The 23,068-nt window shown below is 42.4% G+C and overlaps 1 protein-coding gene across 2 annotated transcripts; it reads right to left on the minus strand.

Annotated features, from left to right (window-relative positions):
• Window positions 1–18,510: 18,510 nt before the first annotated feature.
• On the minus strand, window positions 18,511–21,544 carry tent5c (terminal nucleotidyltransferase 5C). 2 transcript variants are annotated; one of them, XM_076747808.1, is made up of 2 exons: window positions 21,494–21,544; window positions 18,511–20,235 (listed from the first exon to the last, which is right to left on the minus strand). In XM_076747808.1, exon 2 carries the CDS (start codon window positions 20,211–20,213, stop codon window positions 19,062–19,064), a length of 1,152 nt encoding a protein of 383 aa, XP_076603923.1. In that variant the 5' UTR covers window positions 20,214–20,235; window positions 21,494–21,544; the 3' UTR covers window positions 18,511–19,061. The 2 variants fall into 2 exon arrangements, with proteins under 2 accessions (XP_076603923.1, XP_076603922.1); XM_076747807.1 differs by lacking the exon at window positions 21,494–21,544 and adding an exon at window positions 21,174–21,321.
• Window positions 21,545–23,068: the final 1,524 nt, after the last annotated feature.

Below are 23,068 nucleotides of genomic sequence, written 5' to 3' on the forward strand. Positions count from 1 at the left end.
TTGTTGGACCCATAAACTGAATTCCCAAGACAGGAGAAAGGTAATATAGCAAAACTGACCCTACAGTCCACCCACACCTTACATATCAGCTCAAAACTGAAGACTACAATCCACATCACTGCTCCGCAAAACACAGATTACGCATGGAAAATAAGTGAAAGCAGATGGGTTTAAAATGTGGAGGCAATATTTTATCACAGATAGCGATTTTCATGGAACACGTGAGTTGGGTTCTGCTGGCTCTACGCTGTTATCAGTGTGTGAGAGTAAGCCTTGGTCAACTGAGTTGTCCGGTCTGTCTTATATCACAGCTCAGATATGTGGCAGGGTTTCAAACTGAGCATGTGCTAGCTAGATTAAAAGTGAGCTCTGCCGCGGGTCTGCCTCTCTATGTAATGTTGAGGGGCAGGATGGAGTCAGAACACTGTGAAGAGATCAGGCCACTGAGGGGACACGCTGGGCTCCAGAGTGGAGGGATGATTTGTGTCTTTCTAACTGAAACACAGAAATAATTCAGAACAGAAGAAAAGAGGGATGCTCACTCTCCATTGTCTTTATCTGATCTGATTTATCCCTTATTTTTTGATGATGAAGAGATGTGTTAGTGTATGGATTAACTGCTGACTGAGTCCACGTGCAGACGAGCATTCACTCGGGAGACTCAGGCACGTTGTATCTGAATGCAGCGCGCGTACAGTGACTGTATCAAAAGTGCAGATAAGCTCTTGTACTGATTATAAGACGCTCCAGTACATCTGCGGTTTGTTGATAGTTGCTGAGACACTGAGGCATGTAAAGACATTATCACTGTTGTCTGTTTTTATGTGACGCTTCAGGTGTATTTGGAACCTTTGAATGCTGCATTTGAACGGCTTTTCCCAAATAACAAACACAACTTTAAAATGCTTTAATACACTCATGGTTCAGACTGTATTCAGTCTACGGTCTAAAGCAAACATTAATGATTTTCTCTTCACATGAGCACCAAGCAGCTCACAAAGACAACAAAGCACCAGTTACAAAAAAAAAACAACCACCTTCCTTTATGCTAAATAAATCAGAGAAGAGCAATTCATTCAATTAAGCAAAAATGTGTAATAAAAAAAGCTTATTTGGACAACATGATGGCTGCAACATGCATACATGTTTACACACTTTATTACTAGTGACGAATTTCATGCTCATCATTGTTCTGTGGACTTCTTCATCTGTAAAGATCTGCTGTTGAACCCCTCAGACCCCACGAGCTCAGTAAAAAGTTACTCACACATTGATGACGATCACTCTTCAATCAATCCAATAATGTAATATTTAAAAAGAAGTGTTAACTGATAACAATACATCCTAATTTTTTTATTTTATTTTTTCATTTTATTGGTGAAACATTGTGACATGAAAGAATGGCACAGAAGAAAAGTAAGATAAACATAATGGACAGACATACAGACATCAATGTGAAGAGGTTACAGTGATGTATGTGGTGCTATGATAACGAGTCTGGGAGAAGAGATTTGATTAAGTTGGATATCTGTGGGTAATATGTGGCTATTATAATTATTACAGCAATGAGGAATGAGGCCAGATCAGGCCAGCAGAGAGGTGAGTGACAGACCCCCATCATAGTTCATTTGCTGATTTTATTTTGCATTATTAATCAGAATCTGCAAAGTTACCAGTAACTAAGGACAGACCAAAAACATCAGTGAGATGACTCTCTCTGCTCTCTCTGCGACATTCTCTGTGTAGCTGCAGTCTGATAGAGTTTCCACTGTAATCCAGAAACTATTAAAAACATTCAAAAGAGCCACACTGTTGCATTTAGGTAACATTTCTTCATCACCATGAGCCACACAGGCAGAGTAACTTGTTTCTGAACTCCAAAACGTTATTTGTGAGCATGCCAAATTATTCAATCGTGCAAACTCTGTCCCCAGTTGGTCAGGTTTTGTTTTCCATTATGTAAATTAATGAGGGGTTTTGGGCTCAGGGGACAACTCACTGTTATTTTGAAGGCCTTTTACAGTTACAGCTGACATTTGGAGCAGGGACAGTGGTGTACTGTATTATTACCCATAATGGCTGATCCAGCAGGCATTAACTTTACCAGCTGTAGAACAGGGAGTCCGGCAGTGATTTGATCGGCCGACTTGCCCAAGAATGCTGCAGTAAATATCAGTGCCCTGACGTCTCAAAGAAACTAATGGAGAGCCTTCTTCTTTTATCAAGAACGAACGCTCTGAGAGGTTGATCCCACAGTCACAGGTTTCACAAAGCTTACTAAACTTCAAAGAAGTTCAGTTGATTCATCTGTGAAATCAGCTGAACAATGTCCTCTGCATTTCCACAGGCAACTTTCTAAAGTATGAAAAAAAATGACCCCAGTGTCATCAAGATATCTTGAGGAAAGCTTGAGTCTACATTTTTAAGAGAGCCTCCATTACAAACTGAAGGTGTAGTTTGTAGCAGTCAGGAAGATGTTAAAGGAAACTCATATTAGGGACCAGAAGCCACGGTATCTCGACCTCTCTTCCTTCAGTTTCAACCATTACTTTTTATATCTGCCCCTCACAGGTCGTCCAACTTAACTGTACTATAATTTAAGGTACAGTACTTTAACTCTTGCAAAACATTCTGACATGTTCTCATTACATCAAAGTCCAATGTGGGGCTTGTCTTGGCTGCAAACCTGCTGAATTGCCAATGAAAACTTGCTTTTTTCAATGTCGTATTGACCCCGTCAGGTGCTTTGCCTTTGACAGCTGATTGGACTGAAACATGCAAAGTGTTTCAACCTTTCGAGAACACTCCAACAGCACTTATCTTCCTCTTCCTTCCTTGTTAAACTGTGTTTCTTCTGTACTGGAGTGAAAGGTTTTACTAAAATACTTCAATGATTGACAACTGAAAGGTAACAGATTTAAGTGTATATGAGAAAAAAAAACAAAAAAAAAAAACAACCTCCACCTGTGTGCTCATTTCAACTTCCTCTACTAGGGTGTAGCAGCTACATGTCTAAAAGATTTTGCAAATGAACTGAAGAATTCTGAAGTGTGTAGTGAGGTGGAGGATGGAGGTGAGTGAGTTTATGCTGCACAAACGGCACTTTCCCAAGTTTAGTTTTGGCTTTTCTCATTTATTTCAGAATTTCAAAATGTACAACTGCCAAACAAGAACCCAACTCAGCTTCGTCATATTTGTCAAGTTCACTTTAATGTAATTTCACTGGCAGTTGTTGGAAACTGACAAAGAGCAAAAAGAAACCAAATGTGTGCGTGAGGCGAAAAGAAACTCTCACAGAAACATTTTCTTCCTCGTAGTTTTGAGTTCAGTGTTGCACGCAGCTGAACACAGTGACTGATGGAGGCTGAAGACCAGTTGTTGGAACCAGATCATGCTGTATTTCCTGTCATCCAAGAGGACACAAATCCTCTTGGATGCCTGGATGCTCGTCATCTCCAGTGGTGGTATCTAAGTACTGTACATTTACTCAAATACTAGACTTTGTCCATTTTATGCTACGTTGTGCTTTTCTAGACGTTTCACTCCAATTATCTGACAGCTATAGTTACTTTTCACTTTCAGATTTCACATAAAAAACATATGATGCGTTTATAAAATACAACACGTTGTAAAACATAAAACCAGTGGTTCGCAATCACCAGCGTTATTTCTTCTTTCCTGTCCCATAAAAATCTCATGACCTCTCACATTAATCATGTAACTGGGATCCGCTGGATTAAACTACCCAACTGTATATAAAGCAGTAAAACTAGCTCCACCTCAAGCAGCTACAGCCAAAAAATGTTATAAAAACAAGTCAGTCACATTTTACTTTTGGTACATTATGTACATTCTGCTCATAATACTTCTGTACTGTTACTGGGAATAGAGGATTTTTTTTGCTTCTGGCACCATCACGTCTCCATTAGGGATTAAATGAATGAATGAACCTGAAGTTCTCTTCTACAGCCGCTCCACGCTGACACCAACCCCTGCTGTAGTTACTTGTTTGTGCGATGCAATACTCAAACTATGTTATTACTCCACACGAAATTATGACAATTTGACTTCACCTCTTCAGTGAACGTGCTTCTTTCTTCTTTCTTATTTCCAAAGTGGTGTTGATCATTTCTTCATGGAAATTTGGAAACAAATGTAGTGTGTCCTGTGTTTTTGGTAGTTGCTGGGCTCTGAGGAAAATGGAACGATCCGCTTGTCTTTGCAACAGTAGAGCCAACAATAATAGCACTTGGAAATGCTGGGGGGGGGGGGGGGGGTTGAAAAGCTGTCTGTTTCCACTTTAAGCAGGATTCTGAATGCAGGACTTGTACTTAATGGAGTATTTCTACATTGGAATAGCCGTACTTCTACTCGAATGAAGGATTAGAGTACTTCTTCCATCTCTGGCTGTCACACAATCACACCGTCTCTTATGTCTCGAGTAGTGAAGATGCAAACCTTCTCCTATATGATCCTACTTTATGAGTTAGACTGGTGATGAGTGACTTATTGCATGTATTTTTTTTTTTCCTGTGCAGTTTGAAGTTTACAAGAAAATTCAGTTGTTGAACATGAACATAACAAGTGATGTGACACTTGTTCAACAAAACATCCTCCTTGTCCTGGTAATGCAGCGATAGCCTGATAGTTTAATGGCATTATTACCTTGTCTGACGTCTGTTCTTCACTTTGCAGGCCAGGTGTGTGAGAGTGGTGCTGTTTGACAGTCCTCAGAAAAAGGGCCATTTTCTTCTTCGTCTGGAGGGGGATCAGATACGCTGAAGAAGAGGTATCTATAAGAAAGCAACATAATGGGAACAGCATGTCAGAGTACATTAGAAGCACAGGGGCCATCTCTCGGCCAACAACTGCAGGAGGTAAGAAGAGATGGACGCACACGCAGTCAGACTGATGCTGAGGCTCCTCAGCATTTATAGCCAAACATCGTGCGCTGGCCTCGCGGTGCTGGAAATATGTAGGATGCATTGCACGCATATGTTATGTCACGTGAGTCTGGTGGTTAGATATACACTACATAAATCCTCAGGAGACATGCAGGCTCGCCCATCCCATCATGCTTGGTGCAGGATCTGTGGGGCTGTGGGTGTATCGTTTACATAGATTGATGGGTACATCGTGGTGTGTGTGTGTGTGTGTGTGTTTGTACTGAAAGGGTTTATTGCAAATCTTTCTGGGAAACAAACCAGCGGTGCGTGGAAAGGTACATGAGAACATGCTGAATCCTCTCTCTTTCTTTTTTTTTTCTTTCTCTGTTTCAGCCACATGTTGATCGCCCCTCGCTCTCCCTCCACACACCAGCCATCACCTGTTTCTCGGGACATAGACGTCCTCCTATATATGGCAGTCCTCTGGGGCTCTGCATGTGGGGGACGTGGCTGTTCGTGTTTGCACAGCTTGCTTGATTCCTGAGAAGCGTGGACAGTTTACACGAGCTGCTCAACTTCTCACACTTTTTTATGTTCATTTGTTTCCTTCACAGGTCAAAGTCCAGGCAGCACATGGACAGAAAGTTTAACAGGTCTACGGGACCTTCAGGCTGAAGGGGATAGTTCTTATTTAGAGCTGATTTTGAATCCTTGTGCATTTCCATAAAGGGATCTTAGTGTTTTGATGGAATGTAACACAAAGTGTAAGGTGTGATATACACTACCTTTCTGACTAAACCTTAGTGAAAGTGATTTTAGAAGAGCAAACCTGATCTTCCAGCAAGGGTTAAATGGTACTGCACACTCATCTTGAGGGACTTATTTTTGGACACCCCTGTCCACATGCACATTCTGGTCTGATGCTTTTTCATGGTCCACAGAAGGTGCTCAGTTTCACTTAAGATAAATCTTAATACTACAGCATAGAGTCATATTTTTAGATGATAGTTTGCTTCCAACTTTGTGGCAAAAACGGTGGTTTGTTTTGGAAAGAGGCATAAAAGACATATAGCTTTAATGTTTGGGTGTGCACATACTTTCTGCAATGCAGTGTAACATTAAGTTTAGTAGATTGCTTTCGGTAAATGTAGCTATGTAAAGAGCGTTATACCATTAATCAAAACAAAGATTAGTTTACACAAAGATTCAGTTTAAATATACACAAATAATGTCCCATAAGGTTATGTTATAGACTGTACACTCATGCCACCTGCCCAGCTGGTCCGTGTCTGGTCTGAGTCTTTCTATCTTTATATTTCCACTGGGCAGAGGAGTGCGTTTTACAAATCTGAACACAAAAGCTCGAGCACACACAGTGAATCACACAGAGCGTTTCCATTTGTGGGGATTTGACACTCTTTACACACACATATATATGTATACATATAGATAGATAGATAGATAGATAGATAGATAGATAGATAGATAGATAGAGAGGATCCTTTTGTGCAGCAACAACAGATTCCTGCTGGTATTATATGGCTGCAGTCGCCCTTTAAAGCAGGCAGCTGCCTGACCACACATGGTTCTAAATGTAATTACAAGACTCTTGAACTGGATACTGAATTTTATGGGAAGCTAGTGTAAAAACATCAGGATTGGCATTACGTGAGAGATTTCAGGGGACTTGGTCAGAAGCAGCATTTCGAACCACTTGTGGTAGCGGTTGAGGGATATCTTCTTAAAACAGGTGAAAAAGGAGTCGCAGTAATGAAGATGGGAGGACGTGAACGCATGTACAATCATCTCCATCTCAGCACAACGGGCCTGAGCTGAGCAATGTCCCTCAGCTGGTAGAAACAGGAGTGAACCAAAGACTCCACAGGCTGGTCACAAACATGACGTTTGAATAGAAACCTCTGGGTGTCTGGGTGGTGGGGAATCAATGCAAAAGGAATGCAGAGCAAATCAAATTTGCAGCTTATGAGCCACAGCCACTAGTGGGCTCCTTTAGATGATCTCTGCTCTGAGTGAAACAGTATAAAGTGATACAAAGGTTACAGGGTGAGGTTGAGGTGACACTGCAGTTTTTTTAGGCAAGCAGCTGGAGAGAAGCCAAAGAGATTATAAACACTGTTATTCATCAAAGACACCAAAGCATCAGCATTGATGTCAGTGCACACCTGCATCTTATTTCTGAAATACTCCTGAATATATTTATGAATAAACCAGTTGCTCAAGCTGCACCACACCCTGACACTCATTGTCATATCACCAACCATCCCTGCTTATTCATTCTTTCCTCCGTGGCTCAGAGCGCTGCTTACCAGTTATATATGCGGGAATGTGAATAACAAAGTTACACACGGGTGTCAGATGAACGGAAAAACCTGAATGAGTGGAGAAACATGAAAAATGCAAATAACACAGGGAACAGAACTCAACAGAAGAGTAGCTCAACGAGAATTAGAATGACGTAAATTATATGCTAGAGCTTTGTCCTTCACAGTCAGCACGTCTTAATCCAGCTAATGGGAGATTTGTGAGACTGTGGTCTCCACTATCCACAGAACAGCAGATGAAAGAGTATCTTTTGTAAGTAGGTGTTCATCCCTCCAGTTCCAGAGACTTGGACAGTCTATGAGTCGAAGCTCTTAGTGGCCAAACACTGTGGTAAGACTTCATATCCGTGAAGTGAGGTCAGAGTAGGCAGTGCCTCACCAAAGCTAGACATGATGACGTGACATGACAGTTGTATCTGTTAAGAATTTCTTCATATTCAGAATTCAGAATCATTTTTTTTTATTATTAATTTAGTTTATTTAAATGTTTTATTACTCATAATTTGTCTTGGGATTACACACACTACAGTAAAACTAGTCAGAATAGTATAGTATGAGCCTTTAGCCACTCCTTGCTAAAACTGCTTGTTGTAGTTTGATGTTTATTGATTGAAGTATCATTGACTGTTGATCAGTATTGCTGAAGTAAATAAAATGCTATTGTACATTTAAAGAGCAGTTGTCCATGATTATTTGTGCGTGTATTGTGGTACCAGCTGGTTGTGAGGGTCAGTGCTTGGATTCAACCCTTCACTGTTCACCTGATCCTGTAAAATGGTGATTCAAACATTGGCATTTAAAGTGAACAGCCCTTCTTTGAAGTGTATGCTTAACCTAACTATCCTTAATATCTGCTAATAACCAAACCTGCTCCACCAGATCCCAAACAGACAAATAAACACCTGGCAAAGTACTCAAAACTGCTTCTGTGGTACTTCCTGCTACAATAGTGTCTCCAGGACTACATTCTGCCACATCCTGATGACGCACACACGCTGACCCACAAGGTGAAAAGAAAACCAGCCAGGCCCTTGAGGCTGGTACTCCTTGGCCCATGTCCACTCTCAGATCCCCTTGAAAACATTTGTCAAGAGTGGCATTGACACGACCCTGGATGAGTGAGCACGAAGCAAAGACAAAGGACAAAAACAGGGAATAGCCTCACTGATGTGAGCCTTTCAGGGAAATGAGAGCAATGACTTTGCCAGTCAAGGGCAATTACGTTGAACTGTTCTGGCAGAAAAGTTTTTATTTACATTCAAACTCCTTAGTTGTGTCTACCAGCACTTCCTGCCACCATGACTCTGTCCCTGTATTGGTATTTATTTTGTGTGTGTGTCCTCTGAATTAGGCCTGATGTGCATTACCTCCACATCTGACTGACCTTGCAGTAAGCCCTCAGTACATTTGTTTATTTAGAACCTAATTAATGCAGACTGGATTTTATCTAGTCATGCATAATGAGAACTTGGGCTGCTGTGTTAAATGAATGTAGAGCTACAGTGTGATCACTGCCTACCCAGGCAAAGATTCACTGCGTGTTTGTGCTTCTTATGAGGGTTTTTCCTTTCACTGGTCTGAAAAATGATCAAAACCAGGATTGTGCACATGTAAGATTACGGACTGATGGACAACATGCTGTTGATAGCAAAACATGGAGTAGATGATGAGTAGTGAGATATTATGACATCTTTGGCTACAGAAAGATCAAAGCTCTCAAAGGCACCATGGACGTCTGGCTCAGAGCATCAAAACAGACAGAGACAGCTGTGGTTCTGAGTACATCAGCTCATCCTGCTCGGTCAGAGGGACGGCCGGTGTTAACGGCAGTTTATCCTCTGCCAGGAGAACCAGACATGAGCAGGCAGGTTTGTCAACATGCTCCCCAGTCTGCGCTGCAATTCGCTAACACTAACTCACATGAACGAGCAAAACACACACAACGCATAATCAGCAAAATGATCATCCCAGAAAACAGATGCTATCAGTGCCACAGTTCATTACTCTTGGATCACTCGCATGGATGCTGATGAGGTTTCTCGGGGATCTACAGTACATCAGCCTTAATCGAGCCAAGTCCTAATTAATCCGCCCTGACCCTGAGGACCCCGCACAGTGGTACTGAAAACAGGAAGGAACTGAGAGAATATGAAAGCATTTTTCAACATTAATTACCACACAAATGAGTTCCATTTAACTGGTGGCAACAAACTCCTCAGCCGCGAGGTCCAGTGTGGATGAGCAGCAGCTGCGGAACATTTTAGGCCTGTTTTAGTGTTTCTAAATACACTCCGACTCAAATACTCCATTTTGTTTCTGCCTCTGTTTCAGAGCACAGTGGTTCACAGTAGTATGTATCACACTTTGGTGATTCCTGGAACACAGTTGTTTCTGGTAATGACTAATCATGCTAACTTTATTCTGTCCCACACAGTCAAACAGCAGTGGGCGTTGTGAGACAGAAAAAAAATTAGAAATCACCTCCTCTGTAAATATTGCTGGTACACAAGCAGCTAAACATCAGTCATGGAGAAACAAAAAGAAGTGTCTTCAGTAGCTTCGACTGCGCCGTGGATCAAGCTGCGTACCTGCACTCAGGAAACCAAAAAGCAATCTTTTCCTTTATCAACATTCACCGTCCTGTACCCTAGAACTGATGCTGACACTGTGTGTTACCAGCTTGCTTGGAAGGAAACATAATTGATGCCTGAATTTTCTTCACTGGAAACCTTTTGGAAACATCAGAACAGAGCTGGTTGGAGCAGACCTTGACTCCAGATACAAGGTTTACATCCACTTGTGGTTAGGTTCAGGCAACAGAAACTCTGGTTAAAGCTAGAAAAAGGCTGCGGTTTGGTTAAATCAATGCTGACTTTTTTCATGTTTAACCAGGACCTCCATCCTTCCCCGACCGTAAGCACGTTTCAAGTGCCTGAACATAACCTTAGAAGCATTCAGTGTGTTGGAGTTGATAGTGGAGTGGATTTTACTGTGAGCAGGCATTAAAAACACTTCCTCATTATGCTAAAAAAAATGCCATCTGGACAGTATAACAGTTCTGTCACATCATATTTTCTGTTGCAAATGAGTAGCATATAAACATGTTTTTTAGGAGACACTGGACCGGTTTTCAACCAAGTAAATAAATAAATAAAATTATTAACAGTGAGGTCTGTGGATTGTCCAGATAATGAACACAAACTACATTCCATTCCCTTCCATTGTGCTGGGGTAGTAATCCCAGAGGCAGATATATCAAAACCCAGATACAGACGACCTGAACTGTTTCATACTAATTTGAGTGAACAAATCCATGCATTTAAAGTATGGCAAAGGGCCTTTTTCAGACTCCTCTGCAGAAACAGCTGAAAGGGCTGATGTATCATCCTGGATGTAACTGTATCAAATAATTAATCTGCATTTCTTCTTTTTCAGGCTTGTTTCTCCAAAGGAAAATGAAACAGACAAATGTTCCGATTACAGACCACTCTTTCCCCAAAAAACAACACGGTACTAAGCAGTAATCACTGAGTTCACAGGGCACTCCCCACAGTGTGGGTACACAGCTCCTCCGTTTCAGTGGCATGACTGTTTGTCATTACCGTCCACCTCTCCTGAAAATGAGTTATTTTCAAGGATGGACACTGAAGACCCTGAACACGTGGTACAATTGAAATGACTGCAGTCAAACAATAAAAACTGAAACGGCAGATGACAGTAAAATGTCAATAAAACCTCAGTAGCAGGTTGTAAAAAGATGGACGGTGAGTGCCTGCACCCCCACACGCTCCCTGCTCTGTGTTCACTGTCCATTGTCTCGCTCTCCCCGGCACACTTGTATCAGTATTTTTCCAGAAATCATGCATTGTTTGGCCCGGCCACACGCTGCTGGAGGGGTTTTTGTTTCTGTGTGTGTGTGTGTGTGTGTGTGTGTGTGTGTGTGTGCATGGCTAGTGGAGTTGTGTTTGCGAGTACAGACAAGGGGGGTAGGGATTTGCTGAAGCCCTGGAACTCCCTCATGGAGTGTAGTTGTTACATCTCACAGGAAACCAGACGCTCAGCTGTGACTGTGAGGTGACAGCTCAATAAAAAAGACAGACCAACCTATATGTGTACGTGTGTGTGTGTGTGTGTGTGTGTGTGTATACATTGCAAGAAGAGAAGATGAACAACAGGCACTGTTTTCACTTTGGATGGAACCTGAATATTTGTGTTACTGCATGTACAAAGCAGTAACACAGGGCTGTCTGCATGAGTAGATACCACTAGAAGTTAAGGAGAAATTATGTTTTTACATCATTTTCTTGAGTAAAACTTTAAGATGAGTTGAAGAAGGGGCAGAGTGAAGAAATAAAGATGTAAAAGAAGGGGACACATTGGATATAGGGTAAAAAATAAGGAAAGTAGAACAGGGACAGGAGGAAGGACGGGAAACTAAGCCAAGCCATCTGTAGGTCTCATGATCTCTCAGTAGCCATGTCATCAAATTTCTTAAGACTATGGATTCCATGAACGTGACCTTCTGAACCTTAGAGAGATTTATAGCTCAGCTTCAGGCTGGGATCATGTACTTTATCTTTGACTCTCAAATAGAGTTTATTCAATGGAAATGCTGCTGCTACTGATCCAATATTACATGCTGCTGATCGCAAATTTGATCAGCAAACACAGAGAGCATCCGTCTCATATGAAGCTCTAAAATGTGGTGGCTGTGGAAAATGTTTCAAGACAATCAATGACATGTAGACATGTGGCATGTACACTGACCTGGATCACAATCATTGTCATATTCAACTCATGAGACAGACATGCCATAATACACCTGGAAGCCTTTCCTTTAAAACTGAAAGGGGACCACCTGTACCTGGTTTATTGTGCAGATAGTGCTGCTGCAGTCTAGTCTCTATTTCATAAAACTACATTTTAAAAGAAGTAGTTACAGTAGTTATTGACAAAATTAGAGAGCGATAGAGTACAGCAGGAGATGATGGCTGTCTTAAAGAAGCCCAACCCAGATACAGCCAAAGCTGACATAGTGACCTGTGCATGTGTGACAGCTATGATTCAAACTCCATCCAGTGGCTCCATCTCTACTAACTCATGTCTCTATTTTTGAACAGAACATATGGTATCATTTGAGAAACTGGCTCTATGTATCACGCATAATTATCAAAATACAGCAAATTACAATTCTCAATTATACTAAGGTAAGGAAATCTGACTAAATCTTCAAATATAAAGACTCTCTACAAACATGTGAAACCATCAGTATGGTTCCTCACTATCATCTTGTGTCACTGAATCAGTTTATTTCTTTTTTCTGGTCCTTCTTACCTCAGTTTCTGGAGACTTTTGTTTAAAAAGATCTGCATACAAGAGGAAGGATGACAGACAGATGTTCCAGAGTTCACTGGACAGCTCGTCAAAATGACTTTGGAGTGTGAACGTGACAAATTGAGCAGTGAGAAAGAAAAAGTTGCATGCTGTGGCTCTGAAGGCTAGTTTCATAAAAAACACTTAGATGGGAGCTGTGGCTGGCTGCAGCTTTGCCAGAAGGTTAGAAGCAGTGAGGGGCCAGGTGCTGCTTTGCAAGTAAAAAAAACCCTTCTGGTTGGGAAAAGAGTGTTTTCAGGTGGCTGGTCCAGCTGCAGCATTGTTAAAGAGACCATGAAGCAGGCCGCATTTCAAGGATTGAATTCAAATTCATACAGTCAAGGAGTTTGTTCAAGCAACAACGCAGTTATGTACTGCATTTCACAATAAACAGAGAACTCTTGAGAGAATGGAAGATAAGACCTTCTATGATTTTTTGCAGCTTTATTCACATCAAACCACAAATTACAGAGGAAAGAGGAGGACGAGGAATGAAGTGAGGCTTGGATGAAAAAATGAAAGGTTAATATGGTCTGTAAAGCAGCATCAGCACGTGGACGGAGGGGAATGGAAAAAAGAGGTTGGTGAGGGCAGATGGCTGTGTCACCAAAGTCCACACAGTGAGTCATTCCCTGCAGATAAGTCAGTGTGTTTTATGAATGGCAGCGAGTGGCTCAGGGGTGGAGGTGGGCCTCCTGACAATGTGGATCCACAGCCTTTTACACACTTTCAACCACAGGCACACTCTTACTTACATTTGTTTTACAAAAAAAATACCCTGCCAGCAAGCAAAGAGAGAAATTAATGATTAACAAAACAGAAAAGAAATCCATTTGCAACTCAAACTTCCTTTTCTTATTCAGTTCCAAGCAGTGCAGAGTGTGTGGCAATGTAAATGTATGGTGAGGCTGAAGGGTGACAGGCTTAAACGCTTTGAAGTACTCCTAAAGCACCATGTTCACAAAAGCAATGTCAAGGCTTTTATTACACAATAAAATCTCTGGCAGGAGGACAGTGTTTTCCACTGCCCTCAGATCAGCAAGACCAGGATTTCAAGTTCTGAATGCTGAGCTGACTGATCCCCCCACTAACCGCTTCCCCAGTGGTGGACATGGAAAACATCTCTGGTGAAAGCCACCACCGGGATACCCACAAGAACGAAGAAGTCAGGAAATTAGGACAGCACAGAAGGGTAAAAGTGCTAAAAAGAGCGAAAGCTAACAGAGATATGACGCTTTCTGTGAGTGCATTCAAACAGATTCTTTGTAACTGCAATAAAGCCATTAGGTTAGTGCTTCACTTACTGTGTGTACAAGCCATTTCACTGCAGCATAATTGCATGTATCTACAGATAGAACATCATTACTATGTGCTTTTGAAGACATAGTGCACATGAAATCTGTTGGCATCAGAGTACATGCTGCTGTTGATTTTTTTTTATGTCTGTTTTCAAAGAGGTGAGTAGCACAAACAAAATGCCATTCATTCTCCAACAGCAGGCTAAATGAGTTCACCAGATATCAGCGTGTTGTCACATACAGTGTGCCCTGAAAGTTCGCCTGTCATTATCAGTTCTCAGCAAGCCATATGAACACCACACCCTCCTAATTCACTTACAGGACTGTAGAGCTCAGTATTATCTACCCTCTGCCCTGCACTCACTGCTCTTCATGCTGTTATATTCATATGGGCAGACTGCAGGACACATGCAGAATTTGCAATACAAATGTGACACTTCACAGCAGTTGCTGCTGATTGAGCCGCTTCACTTTCTAACTTGAAATAATTAACAAGAGTCAAGTGTCACAGAAGCTCTGCTGCAGGGTCACCTTGACCTCTTTCACTCATTGGTCAGCTTGTGCAAACTATGGCCCCATATTCTTCAGGATACCCCTGCTGCTCTCTGCTCTGTTTTACTGTCTCACCTTAGCCTTCATTTTCCAGCTGCGTTACTGTATTGTATTACTGTATTGTATATTGCTGCACTATTTGATACTTTTGAAAGTGAAATTGTAGTTGTTGCACTGTGGTCCTGGAGGAAGTACGTTTCCATTCTCCGTATACACAAACAAACATAAATCCCCTGAAATGCTAGTTTGGGATAAATCCTCAGGTTCATCCTGACATGTGAGATTTCAGTCAACAGAAAAGGCTGAAAGCAGATACTGCATTTAATACTCTTTATTCATTATTTCGTCTTCAAACACATTTTCCTGATGTACATGTACTGCACATTTCCATTCAAAGGAAAAACTCAAGTGAGGTAAAAGTGCTGAAAAATGAAATAGTATAATGGTTGTAACCATCCAACTCATTGTCACAATCACAAAGCTGACAAAAAAGCTCATTTGCATTAACTATTTCAAAAAAATATAGTGCGACAAACTCCACACGTTAACGTAAACACAAATCTGCTGCAAAACAATTCACAACTCTTCATATAGAGAGTGTAGGAGAGCTTCTCGAGGGCCTCCATCACACCCCTATGGTGTAAGACTCGTACTACAGACAAGCATTACCACTAAATATCTAATCCACGGCTTGCTCTGCACCTCCTCCAGCAAAGAATACATCTACAGGTGTCATCAATAAAAAAACACGCTGTAATAATAAACAAAGGCCCAACCGAGTTGGACAACCAAAGGCAAGGTGAGTGAGAAGCAACAGGATCAATAACACTGACGAGTTTACAGCAGAAAAAAAAAGTGTGGCCAGAAAATAAAAAAGGCAAAATACACTTCATCCCGTTTTTTTTCCCCCACATTGTCCTTCACAAGCTCATCCATCGACACACACACACACACATACACACATCAACCCTGATGAAGGAAGTGATTTAGCGTGAGCCCTGCTGCACCCCACTCTCATCTACTGGAGAAGGCAAAGCTTTCACTAACTATTTTCTGTCGTCAGGAAAAAAAAAAAGCCACAATAACCGTAAACATCTGAAAGTGGAGTGGACTCAAAACGCAGAAGGTTTACATTCAAGGCTGCGTTCACCATCAACTGTCTAGAAAATGCTTTCTGTCTGTCGCATTTTCTTTGACCTCGCTCGCATCGACTGTTAGTGAGCGATGTCAACAAGAAGCCCGAGAAGAGACTAGTCCTCACCCTGCTCACCACGCTTCAACCTGCAGCTGTGAGAGCAGCACTGGGCTGCTGGTTCTGAGTGTGGCTCCACGCTTTGACAAACCAAGCTATCATCACTCACACAAGATAAAGATACCGGGGAATGATGGAGATTCAGTCCCTCCACATCAATGTTTTGTCCCCTGGCTTTCAAACAAAGCAGAGATCATCACAGGGTTTACAGTCTGGCAGTAAGTCCAGCTGTTAGCACTAAACTACAGAGGACTTGCCACTGAGTGATGATACGGTTTCACAGCAAATGGATGCACGGATAAAACCCAGCGCTGCTGTCCGGCTGTAGCACGCTGAAGTCTGCTGGTGACAACCTTCAAACATGATTCACTCTACTGGTTCGGGTAAGAAGAGTCAGAGTTACAATTAATACAGAGAGAAGAAAAAAAGCACAAAATGAAGGTGAGTATCAGAAGGAGAAGTCTCCATGTCAAGGGCAGATTAAACCAATGTTACCCTCCCAAAATAAAAAAGGGACAAAACAAAGCTCTCAAAAACACATTATGTCCCTGAGAACCAGCTCAATTCCCTCCAGCAATTGACCACTTTAGCTCATTTACATTCCTCTCAGGTGGCTGGGTTTGGAGTAAAAAAGGCGTCTTTAAAGTGCTTCTGTTAGTATGGGGTCTCCAGCTACGTGCCACAGTATGGCTCATCGGGGCACTTAATGCATTGCTTTGGTTTGGATGGGGACAAAGCTAGCCAGGTGGAGCTATAATCCACGGCAGTCCATTTCATTAAGGGTATAAAAATATCCTGTCTGTTTACAAAATCTGAATGAATCAAAAGGCAACGTGGCTGCCAGTGACAACGCCGAAATATGCAGGAAGAGATAACAAAGGGAAAAAAATGAAATGACCCAGAAGACTGACAGGAATGACTATACAGATGGGTTTTAAGGAAAAGTATGGTTTGGGACTGAAACTAAAAAAAAAAAAAAAAAAAAGCACAGAGAAAAAACATGGTAAAATAAAAGTAAAATACCAAAAACTCAAATTTCAAATTCAAACCAAATTGATTTTGCTCCCCAACCAAAAATGTATGTGTTCTGCCATGAACTGGTATCTAACAGAGATGAGTGCTGTATCTACTAAGGTTCACAAGGTTTAATGGGGCTGAAAAAATACACTGGCTAACCCTTTCCCTCCCGATCACCATTAAAAAAAACCTTTAAAAAGCTCTATCACTCTCCAAAAAGACAAAGGCACTTGAACGCTTCGGTCGCTGGTTGTAGGGTACTTTGGTCCAGAGTGAGACAGCGTGTGGCACCTCTCTTGTTGTTAAAAAGACTATGGCAGTTCCCATACCAAAGTTCAGCAGCTGAGCCAGCAGAACATGCCCTGACCCTGTGGGTGTGACATGCAGAATAGGCCGAGCTGACCTTCCTCTAACAATTCTCTACCCAGCCGTGAGCTGCGGGCCAGCCAGATAAGAGACGCTCCTGGTTATCTGGTATAAACACGAGCCACAGTGAGATGGGCAGCAGGAATAAGCGAGGGTTTCTAAGAAACTGAGGGGCGAGGGGACCAGACGCAGCAGCTGCCACTTACATAAGAAGTTTCAGAGTAACTTTTCTCCTCTCAAACCTGGATGCTACGATGCCAGGAGAGATGACAAGTTCAAGTCACAGCTCAGCCCAACTGCTAGAAATGCCACACTGCAAGTGTTGAAAATTAACAGCTAATAATAGGCTTGGGCTACAAATAGAAAGTCATAGATTTGGAGGAGCAACTCCGTCACAACTGCTGGGAGGGTCAGTTGTAGCTTCCAGGATAAATCAAAATCCAAGTCTGAAAGGGGAGTGGTATCCCACAGCTGGCATGTCTCTTAACATACCAGTCGCACTCCCCCGTGTCTGTCTTCCCATGACCACAAAAGGGGTTCAAACACTGCGTGGTCCCAGCAGGCACTGGACAGGAGAGGACAGGAAGTGATTCAGCTCCCACACATGTAAGGTGGCAGGGCTGCTGCTGCTGCTCGCACACCCATCCCCAGATCCCTCTTCTGAAAGTACCTCCCCCGGGAAAAAAAGAAAAAGAGGATAATTATAGACAGCCTGTAGTTTGAGAGCCAGTCACTGAGCTGCATCAGAGGAAGAGCCCATTTCAGGGCTACCGTCGAGCCTGCAATGGATTGTGAGGGACGACCCTGCCGGCCCACCATGTGCTGCTCCTTTTAAGGGAAGGGACAGCCAGTCAGCCTGTCACTCCAAGGCCCCCAGCCAGCTCTCGCTCCAGGCATCGAGGCCGGCCGCATTCTCTCAATGGGCCCACGTCCACTACGTCCTGTCAGTCAGCCTCCCACAATAGCCAAAGGACTGTGACATCTGGAGGTCACTGGTGAGGCTTTGGAAATGACTTAAAAAAAACAACAACAGGGAAAATAAACTCCTCAGACACACAGGAGCCCGTCTATCTGAGGCCTAAACTGTCTCACTGCAGATTTCCACTCAAAGCCGGTCTTCACTGAAAAGTACAGGGCTGAGTAAACTGGGTAAAGGGGGAGGACGGGAGCTTGTCCTACACTGAAATTGACAGAGGAAAATAAAAAACAAACAAACAAACAAACACACACACTTTTTCTCGCTTTGTCTACAAAACACAGGCGCTGCCAGCATGTTAGGGGGAGCACAAATGTCTGGGAGATATTTACATGTCAAAATGAATTAAAACAAATTGACTGGACCTGCTTCCCCTTCATGATGTGAACAAAGTTATTAGTGTACCACCTTTTTGTCTCCCCAGTGACATTAACTTTTTCCACACTGGTGCTTAGCTTGTCATTTTTTTTTTTTTTTTTGCCATCACCTTTATTATTATTACCCCTTTACCAATAATACTATTTTTCAATATTTTCAGTTTTTTTTCTGCCTTTTCACATTTTTTTTAATCACAGGACAAAACCAAATTTAAGGCTATAACATTTTCTTCATCCCTTCAAAAAAATTGCCCATACTTAAATTATTGGGGGGTAAATCTGGAGGCAAGGCACAGAACACAACTCCATTAAGAATAAGGTTGATAAACAGGGAAACAACCAAAACATGACAAGAAAAAAATAAACACTTAAAAATATCACTTTCTATTCAATGACCTCGACAACTCTGTAGATAAGGAATGAGAAAGGATTCGAAAAAACAAAGCAAAACACTTGTCCACTTAAATATAATTGAGCCTTGATTGGAACATTGCATTTATTGCCTCAATTTTTCTTTGGGGGGAGATTTTTTTTTTTTTTTTTCTTTTTCCAATTCCTTCTCTTTTCTCCTCTAAAGCAGCAGCTGCAGTGTCCTCTTGTACATCCTTCCACTTCTGCTTTGTCAGTTACATGGCAGCCATGTTGGAATGTTCTGGTTAGCCACATAGTAGTTGCTGAAGTTGTGGTCTCGGACATAAGGCGCTGGCTGGTAGTAGCAGGTGACGCAGGATGCATCGGGGATAGCATTCTGCTCCGCCAGCACTCGGAAGGCCATCAGTGAGATGAGGTGGAGGGTCTGCCGCCGCTCGTGGCCCATGAGGCACACTGTGCTCTCGTTGACCACTCGCCGCAGGATCATGAGGTAGTCGTACTTGCTCTTCTCCTCACCTATGAAGTGGCTCTGGAGGTAGGCCTCCACCTTCCGCTGCTGCTCACCGATGTCAGGGAAGTCGATGAAGAAGCGTGAACACATGTACCGCTCCAGGCCCTTGAACTCCTCCTCGCTGGCAGGTCGAAAGTCCCGCACCAGCAGATTGCAGTATTTCAGCAGGCCGCCACCTCGGATCTCCTCAGGCCGCTTGGTGGCAATGAGCTTGTTCCTCAGGTGGCTGAGTGCCATGCTGAAGTCCCCGTACATGCTTTCCCCTTTCACAGCAGGGTGACAGGCCTGTGACATGGGCGGCTGTTCCAGCTTGTAGTAAGCAAGCATGGAGTCCAGCACAATCTGAAAGGAGTCCACACTGAACTCAAACTGCCGGCGTATTGAGTCCACAAACTTCAGCTCCACATTGCGGCCATTATTGTTGGAGAGGGAGATGAGGCTCCAGCGGTCCTGCTCTGTGTTGACCTTCACCAGTTTCTGGACATACGCCTCTTTGAGAGTCATGGGTGTAATTTTCTCTTTGTTTACACCCTCAGGCAGAAAGTCCAGCAGGGTACCCAACACCACGTCCTTACTGAGGCGGAATTCTGCCTCGTGTGGCAGATTGACCCTGAAGATGACGTCCAGATCCTTGTAGCTCCAGCCAATATCTTGCACCAGAACATGGCTGGCTGTGGAGCCATTGAGCCGAATGTCTTTCACTGTGATTCCTCTCAGTTCCAGGCGGGAGCGCACGCGGGCCACAATGTCTTTCAGCCTCACTTCTAAGGTAGGGAAGTTCCCCCGTCCATGTACAGGCACAACCTCGGTGAGAACTTCATTCAGTCGGCTCACCTGCTCCCAGGTCAGCATACTGGCGGAACAGCTCTTCGATTCTTCGTTGTTATCCATCTCCTCACAGAGTTCAGATTAACTAAAATAGCAGGAGAGAAAAAAAATGTTACTTATGGCATTCAAAATCTACAAATTTACAATTCTACACTTTAACCAGTTTTCTATCACAAGAATACAAAATACAATACAAGCAGTTTCGGCATAGCCTAGACGAAATCCCAATATCAATAATATCAGAACTTAATTAATAAATAAAAAAGTATTGGCTTGTAGGGCTTAAAGCATCGCATGAAACAGAAGCAGCAGCATCACCCATTCAGCACGAGCAGAGCAGAATGCGAGCACGAGACAACCTGCTCGCTCTCCGTTCCACACACAGCAAAGAGCAGAGCCCTGAGGCTTCCAGAACAGCTCCCAGCGCGAGCCTGCCTTTTATTCCAGAACCGCTGAGAGACAAACACTTAGCTAGCTCAAAGTGCACCAAAGCCGGCGTTTTCCTACATAAAGAACCGCATCCGAAATTAAAGTAACAGGACAACTTCACCATACGCACGTTTCGTCAAAACATCCCCACTGATTAATTGTTCCAGCTGACTTATCAACTTGCCTGTGACGATGACGTTGAGCTACCAATGTTAACTGCTACCTTTACTCGGTGCTAAATAACGTTACTTTATTAGCTACATAAACCTTTAAAACAACCACCAGAGTGGGCTTTAAAGCTAACGCTAACGTGTGCTACCACTAACGTTAGGCTAGACAAAGTTGAGTTTGACCATATCAATCCATATGGCGACGGACCCCCTGTAAATTCATCAAAGTTACGTACCATGAATTTTGAACAACAAGAAAATTAGAATCAGCATCTACCAAAAAATAAGCATAACGTTACCTGATGTCACGTTTTTGAACCATGAGTAAACTTACATTTAGCGTGTCTAACTTAACTTACATTACTTTACTAACTACGGAGTTCAAACAGTTTTCCCTTAAATGAAGGACGAAAGCAGTACATACATTTCCAAAGGCGTGCTCGGGAAGCATTCAAAGTCAGATAAAGAAGATGTTAATTTGGACTTCGTACAGACACTTCCACATAATCCACAGTCTGAGAGAAACACACATGCAACGCCACCGCCGAGTAGTTGAAATTTGAATTATTCTCCTCGCCAACGACACGCCTGTCTTATATAGCCGAAGTACAACCCACTCAAACAGATGTACAGCCGTGGCACGACACAGATCCTACGTAATGTGACTTTTACAATTTAAAAGTACAATAATATCAATACATGACGTTGTATGACTAAAGTTAAACAATAACTTTATATGTTTACCATAAAGTCCAACTTTATCAGCAGCAGATGACATACACGTAAAATCGTCGAGTTGTTTGTACTAATGCGCCGACCGAAGCCTCTGATTGGTCAACGAGGTTTTTGCGTTGCCAAGTAACCAGCACCGTCTCCAGGCTGGCGACGTCTGTTGATGTGTTCAGTTCATCTGCTCACGTGAGATTCTGCTGATTTCATTGTAGTGTAGATCTGATTACACGCTTTTTTCGTTCTTGTTAGATACTACTTCGATTTTTGTTGCCCCTAAATATTGTACAAAAGATTTAAATAAAGATTTGTTTAAAAAGGGGCAGGGGACCCATGAAACAGGGGCTAAAGTAGCAAAACCAGTAATACCAATGAGCAATTATGATTTTATCTTTTATTTCTTAATGGTAAATACTAATTTATTGTCAGTGATAAATGAATCCAACAACAAACACACTCAGTAGTCAGTTTATTGTATTTATATGCATTTCTAGTCTACACTCAGTGAATGAGGACAAAATATTAGAAACACCTCTCAGTATAACACAACACAGCTTGACAGCACCACAAAGTACATTCTCCCTAATCAGTTGAATGAACACATCTTTAAAACAGTTCTAATTAAAACTGAACATTCTAACCCGTGTAGAGATGAGTTTGAGCTAGGTGTACCTAAAAAACTGGCAACTGATCGTATATACACTGTCCATATAACTCCCATTCATCTGTAATGCCCTTGAACAAACTGTGGCATTGATGTTTTCCATTACACCTTGCACTGATTTTTTTTTTTTTTTACTAATCTAGTTGAGGTGAGAGGCTACATTACCATCTATATATAAAAGATTTGGCAGGCACACAATTTTGTCTCATGGTATATGCCAGTATCTCTCTGGAATAGTTCAAATGACAGTAAAAAGTGTTGTCTCAGCCGCGTAGTCATGGAGTCACCCATCAAAACATACAGTCTCTGAACCTCCTGTGTAAATGCCATCAAACAGCAGAGTGCGTCTGTCCAGCTGTAATCAGTCGTTCAGTGTTTAATGCAGTGTCCTTTCCATAGGCTTAGGCCTGTAAAAGTCTTGTGGTATGTTCTGGAAATGGAAGAGGCCAGAGACACGGTCCCTCTGCTGACGTGACAGGCGTTTCTACTGCACAGAGCGCTGCAGGCACATGCAGTGTGCGCTGGGTGAATGCCACTGACACAGCAGGGAGAATATAGATTTCCTTTAGATTTCTTTGGAAGAAAGTTCACTTCGCTAGAACACATAAAAATGTTCCTCTGTAAATCTTTTGTGCGCACACACACACACACACACACACACACACACATATTCTACATTGACGAACAGCACAGCTGTGTTGTAGAACCCCCCTGTGACGCACTCTGGAAGTTAGTTCTTCCCTCACTGAGCCAGAGGTGTATATCGTGAATGATGTGAGGAAACCACAGAAAGTATGTGAGTGTGATGATTGTTTGGAAAGTAAAACACAGGCATAGACCACAAAATCCCCCGGCAACAATAAGAGCCTGTTGCCTTGTAAAAGTGACTGGATTTTGAAACAGAACATTTGATAATTAACAAGAGT

Source organism: Chaetodon auriga, chromosome 13 (genome assembly GCF_051107435.1).
Source record: "Chaetodon auriga isolate fChaAug3 chromosome 13, fChaAug3.hap1, whole genome shotgun sequence".
Taxonomy (NCBI): Eukaryota; Metazoa; Chordata; class Actinopteri; order Chaetodontiformes; family Chaetodontidae; genus Chaetodon; species Chaetodon auriga.